Raw genomic sequence first — 12616 nt, forward strand, 5'->3', positions numbered from 1 at the left:
GCTGGAAAGTGTCCAGAGGAGGGCGACTAAAATGATCAAGGGTCTGGAGAACAGGCCCTATGAGGAGCGGCTTAGGGAACTGGGCATGTTTAGCCTGAAGAAGAGAAGGCTGAGAGGAGATATGATAGCCATGTATAAATATGTGAGAGGAAGCCACAGGGAGGAGGGAGCAAGCTTGTTTTCTGCTTCCTTGGAGACTAGGACGCGGAACAATGGCTTCAAACTACAAGAGAGGAGATTCCATCTGAACATTAGGAAGAACTTCCTGACTGTGAGAGCCGTTCAGCAGTGGAACTCTCTGCCCCGGAGTGTGGTGGAGGCTCCTTCTTTGGAAGCTTTTAAGCAGAGGCTGGATGGCCATTTGTCGGGGGTGATTTGAATGCAATATTCCTGCTTCTTGGCAGGGGGTTGGACTGGATGGCCCATGGGGTCTCTTCCAACTCTATGATTCTATGATTCTATGATTCTATCTATTTGTGGAAAAGAGACCCAAGATAGGCCAGACTGTGTTCCCTGCAAATCTGCCATTCTGTGAATACACCATCTTTCTCTGTCCCTTGGAAAAGATGGTGGGTGGACCAGACTCCTCCAGTATGCCACAACTTTTGGATTGTTAAGTATCTCTTATATAGCAATATTTCTGCTAATGGTGTTCCAAAAAGTTATAAATGAGTGATAGATGTTATCTAGCATAAACTTGTTGACTCCCATCAGTTCCAGACAGATGTTGGCTCTTCTTATTTACTGAAATTGGGTTTCCTTCTTGACACAAGGAACCTCTGTTTTGACTTAACTTTAAAGGATCAGTGTTTCTGGCAATGTAAACATGTTTTTTTTCCCACCAAGAATTAATCATTTGTCTCTGGTCATCAATGTCAGCAGTTCAGCAACTTTTCATTACATTTCATGACTTCTTATTTTGTAATTTATTTATTTATTTATTTATTTACAGTATTTATAGTCCTTTCCCCCCCCCCCACCCCACCCCAGGGACTCAGGCTGGATTACAATGTACACATACATGGCAAACATTCGATGCCATAGACAAACAACACACATAGACAAACAGTCAGAGGCTCTTTAACACTCCAACTTTCTTGGCCACCAGGGGAGCTGTCGCTTCACCGTCCATCTGAGACACTGATGAAGTACTTTCTGCATTCCCCGCATGCTTTGCTGGAGATTTGTTTATGGCCTTGTAAATTTGTTAAATTAGCCTCCTCACACATAGGTAGTACCTAAATTTCCTACTTGACAGATGCAACTGTCTTTCGGGTTGCAAAGGTCCCCTGGAGCATCCAGATGATTCTTCAGGGAGAAATGAATGCTTTCTGCACAAAGCAGGAAAACCCTGCTTTGTGTCGGGGTAATTTGTCTGCTGGAAAGACCTGTGTCTTTCACAAGACCTGAGTCTTTCCAGGTGTGGGGGCTGTGTAGATGGGACCTGGGAATCACGTCACATGACTTCTGGTGCCCATCTATACCTCTGTTTTGGGTTTCTTTGGCCTCCTGGAACTCAAGAAACTCAAGACAGATCCCACCCCCTCCCAAACTCCCTTTAAAAGCCTTTAAAAGGGAAAATAACTCACCCAGCTGCCATTTCCCCTTCTCCAGAGTTCTCCTGGCTTGTACCAATGACACACCAAGAGAAGGTGGGGTGGGGGGAGGAGGAGGACTCACCTTGACAAATGAATTTAAGGCTTCTAATGACCTTGTTGGTAGAAAATCCCTAATCAGAGGCTGGGGAGTGAGTACTGGAGGGAGCCTTCCCTTATGAAATAGTTTCTTCATAGCTGACATGATGACAAGATAGGAAAGGTTTAGTGCAACTATATTTGTCTTCCAGCTTCAGCTAGACATGATGGCTCCAAGGCAAATATATTGAATGCTCTGCTTCTGAGATGGAAGAGATATTTGCTCAGCTCTTCCCTAGTTAATAAGTACTGTGGTTGTTTGGTCCAGACGAGATATGGATTTGTAACTGATTGCTTCTGAAGATACAAGGAGTGTTGGTATTGTCAGATTTTAGCAACGAAGACCCAAGGCCACAATGTAACTATAGTCCACACTATAACTCTGCTACTACAAACTTTGCTTTGGTCCCCGAAATAAATTAAAATGTCCAATGTAGAAGAGCTGGTGTATTGAATATGGAGCAGAGCAGTGTATCTGAGACCACCCTAAGAGTAGGTGAGCATTCAATTCCTTTGAGAACAATCATCTTCCATGTAAGGTGGTGGATTGAAGAGAAAATTCCTTTTACCCTTGGAAACTGCTTGCGCAATACTAATTCGTATCTTTTACATCACTACTCAAGGTGAAGAAAAGTTGGAGGCCTGCAATATTATGACATGAACCTCTTTGAATATGTTATTTGACTATTGCAAGCTTAAATTTGAGCACAATGAACCGTAGCCTTCTAATGCTACTGATCTGGAAGCCTGTTTGCATTCTAGTATCACAGTGATCCTTAGATCAAATGAGCCTGAAAGTTTATGATGAAGCCAAAGCTAAAAAAAAAAAAGGCATTTAACCAAGAGTTGCTAAGGCATTACTGAATGGTTCACATTTAGGATTCCTACATGTATCCTATTCCAATTCCCATTTAACAGGCAGCATCCACTGTGATTGATGTGAGTTTATTCCTCAGCCGACTGATGTTTCTAGCACCCCACTGCCATGAGTGATCTCTGGTACAAGAAGGAACTATGACATGAGCCTTCCGTGTAGGTATTACATTGGAGATCACTCTTGGCAGAGAATTGAGCTATCAGTCAGCTGCTGCCCCATGAATAGGGATTGGAACTGTATTTTGGTTACAGGACTTCCTGTGATATTAAACTCCATAGATGCTCAATTCCAATTATACAAAAAGGTGTAGTTGTATGATGTCATTTATATAAAATAACAAGATCAAAATTTATTTTTCAATTTTTATTCTTTTTTAATATTTTCAAGCTGCGGGTGATTCAGTCCATGAATAGAGAGAGCCAACTATACTTCGTAGCTGTGGAATTAAGGCGATTCCAGATGAGAAAATTTCAAAGCATACTCAATATTCATAAACATTTAACTCTAGATACTTTCATAAAATTGAAGAGTGATTTCTAAGAAAGCATAAAATGCTGGAATTGATCAAAGGCATCCATATTCCCCAGCTGTGATTTTGATAGCAGCCTAGTACCACAAGCTCAAATGTGGAGGTGAAATATGAAAGACATTTCTTTTTTAATCAACCTATATGTAAGAGACTCTTGTGAAGTCTTGGAATGCACGTAGAGGGGAAAATTCCAGGTAGAGGGGAAAAGTGACCTCAGGCTCAACGTGGGATGACGGAGAGCTGGTACGAAGGTGCAATGGTGGCAAAACCACACTCCAGAGGAGTGATGTCAATGTCCTCGGGGGGCACAAGGGACTTCAGGTAGAAACTCTGTAGTACAGTGGTGAAGAAAATGAAAAGCTCCATGCGGGCCAATGATTCACCCAGACAGATTCGTTTCCCTGAAAGAAAAATATGAGGATCTGAGGAGATAGGTCTTTGTGATCAAATGCAGCCTGAGATGAAACCAAAAGAGTATTTGGGTTGTAGGTTTTTCAGTCTGCATGGCCATGTTCTAGAAGCATTCTCTCCTGATGTTTTGCCTGCATCTGTGGCAGGCATCCTCAGAGGTTGTGACCACACAACGTCTAAGGATGCCTGCCACAGATGCAGGCAAAACTTCAGGAGAGAATGCTTCTAGAACATGGCTATACAGCCCGAAAAACCTGTAACAACCCAGTGATTCCGGGCATGAAAGCCTTTGACAATAAAAAGAGGATTTGTTCATAGTATCTTTGGCTTTTTATGGACTTTCCCCCTTCAACCATCAATCTCATGATCTTATATTTCCGCTCATATCATTGCTACTGGTTTCATTGATCATTTAGAGATTCCTAGAGTGTAGTTTCTCTAAATTTCAAGGCATCCAGTCTTATTTCTAAATGTGTCAGGATTCTTACCTATAGAGCTACTTGTAAGTAGGAGTGCTCTTCTTCCTTCATTTTGTTCTCAAAGGAAGCATGAGTATTTTTTGCAACTTCTCCCATTTCAAGAAAGTCCTGAAAACCATTTGAATACCACTTACTCTGTGCAAAATTTGCATACAGAGGTTTTTTTAATGCAAGAAAGATGGTCTGTGCAGAAAACAACATTTTCTGTACAGAAAATATTGTAGAGAAAATTCTATTGCTTACAAAAAAACTTTTTGTGTAAGAAAAAAACATTTTCTGCACAGAATATAATATTTTGTGCAGAACATGCCACTAGCTTTGCAGATTTTTTTGCATAAAGAAGCAGAAGAAATGGGCACCATGTTATAAAATCTTGAAATGTAAACAGCCAAGTACATGAGAAAGATCTTAAACTTTACACATTTTTGCATTTTGTTGGAGAATAAAGAGACTCACAGATACAGGTTGTAAAAGTAATCTAAAATCAAGCATGGGATATCAAACGAACAAAAATATGATTTTTCTCCTCCTTGTTGAGTTTAGGGAATTTTACCTGAGGAGAAAGGCACAAAGGCATCATTCTTCTTGAAGCGCCCATTCTCATCCAAGAAGTTCTCTGGGTTGAAAACATTGGGGTTTTTAAACATTGAGGGGTCATGCAAGACACTGCTCAGCACCGGGTAGACTATCATCCCCTGGGAAAAAGAAAAAGAAAAAGAAAGAACTATGAGCTCAGAACTGCAAAAGTGCAGTTTCAAAACAGAATACATTGTACTGCATTCTTCCATTTATCCCAATGCTTGCAGTTTTTCTTCCATGGAACATTTTAGGGTACAATTACGGTATGAAGGCAACACTTCCCTAGGCCTCCCCCATCTGTCCTGGTTACCCCAATATTGTACCTTAGGGATGAAGTATCCTCTGAATTCAGTGTCACAAGTAACCATGTGGGCCACACCCAGAGGTAAGAGATCGCTAAATCTTTGTATCTCATGGATCACAGCATCTGTATATGGCATCTGGTTCCGATCTTCAATGTTTGGGATACGATTATGGCCAATCACTCGATCAATTTCATCGTGCACTTTTGCTGTGAAATGTATTCAAAGAAACTCCTTGGGTTTCTAATTCTCAAAGGGAACTGATATTCTATAAATGACAGCAACAACACCTTGCAGGTCTTTCACTGCAACTCTATGGTCAACTTCTGGCAGAGATTGACCATAGAGTCCCACTGGAAAAACTAAAATTCATCAAACCTGCAAATGGGGCTCACTGTATATGATATTAAGAACAATACCTTGCACCTTAGGATATTTCATCAGAAGCAGGAAGCCATATCTCAAGGTGGAACTGACTGTCTCTGTTCCCCCAAAGAACAGACAAAGGGTGGACATCTCCAAGTTCTTGATATCAAATCCACTGCCTGGATTCCCTTTTTCCTGATAACAGAAAAGAATAGGACACGTTATCTATAGTCAGTCCCAGTCAACCACATAGGTTCTTTGGGCTACCTGAGGTTTTTGAGCATTGTTATAAATACTCCTCTTTAAAGCACATTGTAGTTACCCAAGATATGCATCACTAGGGGTGCTTACAACAATTTGGAAAATTTAATTGGTTTGTTGCTTGCAAAGGCCGAGCTCTAGCACAGATAGTTAATTGCCAGAAGCAATAGATCACTGCTGAGCCGAAAGTGGCAAGTTCAAAGCCGAGTCAGATTGAGCAACCAACTGTTAAGGCTAGTTGACTGTCCACCTAAGCAGCTGAAAAACATCTGAGCTGTGAGTAGAGAAATTAGGTACCAGCGGGGAGGTATTTTATGACACCATAGAAATACCAGTGAACAAAGAACAAAGAGGAAATACTATGATCAAAATGACTTGGTGTCATAGTGGATGAAGTGACAGCATCCTCCTGTGGCTGGAATCGAGCATAACCTCCAGGCAATGAAGTTGAAAAATGCCAAAATACCACTATCTGTCTGTCTGTCTGTCTTGTATATCTTAAAATGGCATTGAATGTTTGCCGTGTACATTGTGATCCGTCCTGAGTCCCCTTTGGGGTGAGAAAGCAAAGGAAGTATACAAGGACTCCATGTACACTTCCTCCTTCCCTCCCCATACTTGTGGTAGCAGTGCTCAACCTCTGTTCTGCTGTGCATTCACATTCTGATTGAAAGCAATTATAGTAGGTTAAATATCCCATCTCCCTAAGTGAGAAGGAATATGTCCCTGATTTCAGGAGTATTGGACATTTAATGTAGAGCCCCACCACCTTCATGCACTAACAACGGACCTTTTCTATCTGGATGAGAAAGCAATCGATGAAGTCGCGTGGTGAGTTAGAATCAAGGGTCTCTTGGTTCTTCTTCACTCTCCTGGCAATGAAGAGCCTCAGTTCTTCCATCAAGTCATCTAGTTTGTTGAGTGGGACTGGAAAGTACTTCAGGAAGCTGACATATATGTCATAAAGCTGCAGAAAGATAGAAACCATGGTTAGGGAGTTATTTATTTCATATACTTGTACTCGCCCTTCTCACTCCCAAGGGGGGAATCAGGGTGGCCTCACAGCAAACACCATTTGGTGCCATCATAATGATAAGAACAATCAACAAATTCATTAAAACAAAACATTAAATAGTTGTTAAAACACGCCAATTAAAATCCAGGTCCAGGCCAACTCATTGTCACTTCGAAATTGCTTATGTCTTCTTCATACAAGCTGCTGTTCAATGGTCAAATGCAAGGTCCCACAGCCAAGTCTTGAGTTTCCTTCTAAAGGACAGGAGGGAGGTGGGAAGTCTGATGTCTTTGGATAGGGAATTCCACAGACGGGGAGCCACTGTTGAGAAGGCCCTATCTCTCGTCTCCACCAATTGCGTTTGCGACAGCAGTGGAATCGAGAGCAGGTCCTCTCCAGATTATCTTAAACTTCATGATGATTCATAGTAGAAGATATGTTCAGACATGTAGTCTGGGTCAGAACCGTTTAGAGCTTTAAATGTTGAAACCAACACTTGAATTGTGCTTGGAAGTAAATCGGCAACCAGTGGAGCTGGCGTAACAGAGGAGTTGTATGCTCCCTGTATGTCGCTCCAGTGAGTAACCTGGCTGCTGATCATTGAACTAATTGAAACTTCTGGGTAGTCTTCAAAGGCAACCCCACGTAGAGTGCATTGCAGTAGTCTAATTGGGATGTAACAAGAGTGAAGTCTTGTTCCGGATGTCACAGGTGAAGTCGTGGTTATCGGGATGTCACAGGTGAAGTCGTGGTTATGGAGACAGGCTTTCGAAGAATGAGACAATGATCTGGATGGAAGACGGTGTATATTCGATTTTAGTATGACGACTGACCACTGTAGTTTTAAATATATGTGCTTTTTAAATGTTTTATTGTAATGTGTATTTTGATATTTTACCGATTGTATGTGTTTTTATGGTTGGAAACCGGGCTGAGTCCCTCTTATGAGGTGAGAAGCTCGGTATATAAAACTTTGAAATAAATAAATAAATAAAAGAGTGTGGAGCACCATGGCCAAGTCAGACTTCCCAAGGTATGGGCGCAGCTGTCGCACAAGTTTTAATTGTGCACTACAAAAGCTCTCTCGGCCACCGCTGAGACCTGGGGTTCCAGGCTCAGTGATAAATCTAGGATCACTCCCAAGCTACGAACCTGTGTCTTCAGGGGGAGTGTTATCCCGTCAAGTACAGGCTGTAACCCTATGTCCTGTTCGACCTTTCAAAATCTGGGTCCCAAAAGCAAGTTGAATATGACTCGGTTTCCCTCAATAATCAAGATGGATGAATAGAAAGGAACAAGAAATCTGAATCATCACTCAAGTGAGACAATAAAATGTGTATTATAATCAGAAATAAAAACGTATTGCGGGAAGAAGTGGGGGAAAGAGAATGAACACTCATGATGAAAGTGAGGAAGGATAGTGAAAGAAGAAAGTACCTGGATAGGAGATGTGACTAAAAATTCCATATAGGTACAGAAATAGTTGGGAGGAGATGAAATTTGGTAGGTGAGAAGAGAAGAACACCATGATCGATGGTTTTCTAAGCATTTTTAAATTGAACATTACTTCAAAGGAAGTAGCTGAAGGGTACCTGGGCCCAGGTAGAGCTCATTTCCTGGAAAGCATTGTGCATCATCTCCATGAGAGCCTGGAATTCCTTGTCCTCATAATCAAAGCGGTTCCCAAAAACAATGGAGCAAATGATGTTGGAGACTGTACGGCTGAGGAGGGAGCTGGGTTCAAAGGGCTTTTCTGCAGTACAGCAAATGAATGAAGAATCACTTCAGAGAAGGTCCTTTTGTTGTCAAGAATAGGATCCCAATGCACACTTTGTCCACTATATGTTGGACAAAGGAAGCTGTAAACCCTCCTTGCTTTAGTAATTGTAGTACTGTCACTGAACAGAATGAGTCCAGCCTGCCTTTGGAACCTCTCTTACCCTTAGTCTTCTGCAATTCCTCTAGCAGAAATTGGGCCTCCTCTTGGATTTGTTCCTCAATAGATTTTTTTCCCATTCCAAAATGTTTTAAAGTGGTGAGAGAGAAGCGGCGCAGTTGCTTCCATCGTTCTCCATTGGAAAAGACCACCCCTAAGGGAAGTAGGAAAGAAATGACAGGGCAAACAGAAGAAAAAGATGGAACAATTATTGCAAAGACAACTGGGATGGCTCACCATATTGTTGGAAGGTCCGCTCAAGTGTAGGCGTGGTAATCCTTCCACTAAACTCTTCTGCCTTGTCTATCAGAGCTTCCTTCACAGCATCATGTCCACATAAGACCAGAACTGGACGTGATCCAAAATAGACAGTGAAAACAGGGCCATACTTGTCACGAATCTGTAGGGACACAATTCTCTTGTTTGGGCATGCATTTTAATGGTGTCCTTGAAGTTGAAGGATTTTTCCTCAATTGGGGTCAAGGAGTACATTTCACAGTATACTGACTCTTAATATGGAGTTTTGTTTTCAGTTTAAAGCAAGGGCTTGGTCAGAGCAGAACACGTCATTTTTCTCCTCCAAATCCCAACTTTCTCAAACATTTGGCCACCAAAGAAACACAATGAAGGAGTACAAAACATAGACAGTGTGCAACCTTTCCTCCTGAGAGAGTTGTCCAGAACCAAGACATGGTGCAACAAGCAGAAATAGTAATGCCATACTGCTTTCCATGTTTAAATTAGCTTTTTCTATTTAAAAAACTGCTTGGATATAGATATTTAGATGGTTTTGAATGCAAAATTTGCACATGCACACACACAAACACAAAATAGCATTTCTGCACAACAACAACCTTACTTATATACCTGGAAACAGTTATTTTGTGAATAAAAAATTACCTGAATGAAAACCATTTTATCCACCACTCCCAAAAGAACTCCTGTCCAGAAATCCATTTTTATGTGAAACTAGCCATCCCCTGCCACATGTTGCTGTGGCACAGTCGGTGTATATGTGTTCTGATTGTGCATATATGTGTGTGTATATATATTTGTGTATATGTGTGTTTGCGTGTGTGTATATATATATGTGTGTGTGTGTGTGCAGTTTTGCGCATGTGTTGTAATTTTTTTGTTTTTGGGCTTTTTAAGTCTCTTCTGCTGTGTTTTTCAGTGTTTTTATGAGTGATGGTCACTTGCTGGCCTGATACATGTCTTTTGTCCAAATTTGGTGTCAATTCGTCCAGTGATTTTTGATTTACGTTAATCCCACAAATGAACATTAATTTTTATTTATATAGATTCGTGCTTTTTTTACCAAAATTGGAATTTTTCTTTACAAAAACAGTCTATTTTGGGTGTCTAACACATTGTATTTTATAAGTGATGGGCGAGGAAGCAATGCGGTGCATTTTGTGCACCAAAAGATTCTCCAAAGAGCCATATGAGGGTTTCAGAAAAAAAAAATTGTTGGAAGTTTTGTGCAACCCACCATCCAATACATACATTTAAAATTTCATACGTATTTCTGCACACAATAATTTCCCAAAACAATTGAGAATGTGGAAATCTTGGATCACAATACTTCCTTCCTCCACAATAGGGTGAAAACTACAGAAAATAATTGTTCTTGTGATAATTACATCCAAAACACCCAGAATAAATCCCAGGGACAATCACTGTTTTCAGCAATGTTATTCATATTCAGATTGTATATACCCAAAAGTTAGATGATCTCTTTTTTCACAAAAGTCCAAAAAAAAAAATCATACCTTGAGAAGAGATTTTAAGGTTTCTCCTGACTTGATCTGCAGGAAATTCCCGATCAGGGGCAGAGGAGTGGGTCCCGGAGGAAGCTTCCTCTTGTGCAACCGTTTCCTCTTAGATGATAGGAGCAGATAGTAAGAAATGAGGACAACAAGGAGTAAGGCAACTGCAACAGTCCATTCCATCATGCAGGTTGTCTCCTGTCCTTCTCTTTCGTCCAGTTGAAGACACTGTTTCCATCTGAGAGAGCTCTTTTGGTCTTTTTATTGTGGTAGCTAGTCACCGCCTTCTGAGTTTCAGACCTGCATAGATTTAGAGTATAAGTCAACAGTATGGGCAAGTGAGATCCAACCATACTTCCCATTGTTAACATCCACATTTCATATATATATGAGTTCCTTCAGGGGGGGTTATAAATAAAGTCTATTATTATTACCAAATGTGATCAAATTTCTTCAGTTTTACAATTAGTCATTCAATATCTAATTATTTTATATTTTATAATTTAGAATATAACTTTAAGTGAACATTTACTAAAGTTTGTAGTTATTAAAATCTTAACCCGTGGCACAGAATGTGAAGTTATTTTCAGTCACAGAATCATAGAATCATTGAGCTGGAAGAGACGTCATAGGCCATCCATTCCAACCCCCTGCCAAGAAGCAGGAAAATCACATTCAAAGAACCCCTGCCAGATGGCCATCCAGCCTCTGTTTAAAAACTTCCAAAGAAGGAGCCTCCACCACGCTCTGGAGCAGAGAGTTCCACTGCTGAACAGCTTTCAAAGTTAGGAAGTTCTTCCTAATGTTCAGGTGGAATCTCCTTTCCTGTAGTTTGACGACATTGTTTCATGTCCTAGTCTCAAGGGCAACAGAAAGCAAGCTTGCTCCCTCCTCCCTATGACTTCCCCTCACATATTTATACATGGCCCTTACTGTGTCTCTTCTCAGCCTTCTCTTCTGCAGGGTAAATATGCCCAGCTCTTTAAGCCACTCCCCATAGGGCTTGTTCTCCAGATTCTTGATCATTTTAGTCGCCCTCCTCTGGACACATTCCAGCTTGTCAACATCTCCCTTCAACTGCAGTGCTCAGAATTGGACACAGTGTGATTCCAGGTGTGGTCTGACCAAAGCAGAATAGAGGGTTAGCATGACTTCCTTGGATCTAGACACTAGATCCTATTTATGCAGGGCAAAATCCCATTGGCCTTTTTGCCGCCACATCACATTGTTGGCTCATGTTCCCCTTCCTTCCCCCAAGGACTCCAAGATCTTTTTCACACATACTGCTGTTGAGCCAGTCACCCCCAATTCTGTATCTTTACAAAAAAAAATTCTAAGTGAAGTATATTGCATTTGTCTCTGATGAACTTCATTTTGTTTGTTTTGGCTCTGGAGTATTGGAGTATTGGCTCCCTCCCACTTTGGTATCTTCTGCAAACTTGATTATTATGCCTTTTAACCCTTCATCTAAGTCATTAACAAAGATCCTGAACAAAGGACAGAACCCTGTTTATGTCATGCCACTCGTCACTTCTTTTCAGGATGAAGAGGAAGCATTGGGGAGAATCACCCTCTGGGTTCATTTGCTTAACCGATTACGGATCCACCTAACTGTAGTTTTGCCTAGCCCGCATTTGACTTGTTTGTTTCTCAAAAGGTCATGGGGACCTTCTGCAAACAAACACAATCTTTCGAGAATGTGCTGTTTTACAACATTCTTCTGTATCTGTGGCATGTAACGCAACCTGATTATGTGAGTCTTCCCTCCCCGCCCCCAAACACACAATCTCTGAATCCTAGTATGTGGATGTGAAGTTGATCCAGGACTTGTGACAAACAAGGATCTGCTTAATCATGCATGTTTTGTTTGAATCAATTAAAATCAAAGTATATTTGTAATAAGTTGTATTATTTCAAAAAGTTTAAAAGAAAGGAAAATGGATGGAAGGATCTCAATGAGATAAAAAAAAAAGTCAGAAAAAGACCAAATGCTCATAGGTGGTTGTTAAAGAACTGTTTTAGCTTGCACTTTGGTTTTTCTTCCATTCTTGTCTTTCTTGGCATCCATTCTTTTTGCACTCTGCTGATGCCATGCACTACTATACATATGGGTCAATACCTTGCTGGGGAAATGAAACTTTGATGATGTAACAACATTCTTCTAATATACCCCCCCCCTCCAAAAAAAACAACAACCCAGGTCAAGAAACAGTCAACCACACCAGCCAAACACATTTTGAGGCACTGCTGAATTGGATTATGTGTTCAGCTCCTTCCCACCAGTGCACCATAGTAGGAAGTAGATGGAGGTATCACCCTTTAACATGGTTGGCATGGCAAGCTTCTAAGGTGGTTTTGGGGGACATTTGTAGTTAATGCAAGGGTGCAAAGGCAGTCA

At 41.0% G+C, this 12616-nt stretch overlaps 1 protein-coding gene across 1 annotated transcript; it reads right to left on the minus strand.

The window, feature by feature from the left end:
- Window positions 1–2968: 2968 nt before the first annotated feature.
- LOC132780569 (cytochrome P450 2G1-like) lies at window positions 2969–10495 on the minus strand. The gene is made up of 9 exons (XM_067461232.1): window positions 10222–10495; window positions 8687–8849; window positions 8454–8603; window positions 8106–8266; window positions 6289–6465; window positions 5291–5432; window positions 4893–5080; window positions 4544–4685; window positions 2969–3501 (listed from the first exon to the last, which is right to left on the minus strand). Exons 1-9 carry the CDS (start codon window positions 10402–10404, stop codon window positions 3320–3322), a joined length of 1488 nt encoding a protein of 495 aa, XP_067317333.1. The 5' UTR covers window positions 10405–10495; the 3' UTR covers window positions 2969–3319.
- Between the last annotated feature and the right edge of the window lie 2121 nt (window positions 10496–12616).

This window comes from Anolis sagrei, chromosome Y, assembly GCF_037176765.1.
Source record: "Anolis sagrei isolate rAnoSag1 chromosome Y, rAnoSag1.mat, whole genome shotgun sequence".
Classification (NCBI taxonomy): Eukaryota; Metazoa; Chordata; class Lepidosauria; order Squamata; family Dactyloidae; genus Anolis; species Anolis sagrei.

Excerpts from the sequence above, each read along its gene's own strand:
- LOC132780569 (XM_067461232.1), bottom strand. The coding sequence starts at position 10,404 with ATGATGGAATGGACTGTTGCAGTTGCCTTACTCCTTGTTGTCCTCATT. Across the intron at positions 8,604-8,686 it reads GCGGACCTTCCAACAATATG|GGGTGGTCTTTTCCAATGGA; the intron begins GTGAGCCATCCC and ends TACTTCCCTTAG. Across the intron at positions 5,081-5,290 it reads GAAATATCCTAAGGTGCAAG|CAAAAGTGCACGATGAAATT; the intron begins GTATTGTTCTTA and ends TACATTTCACAG.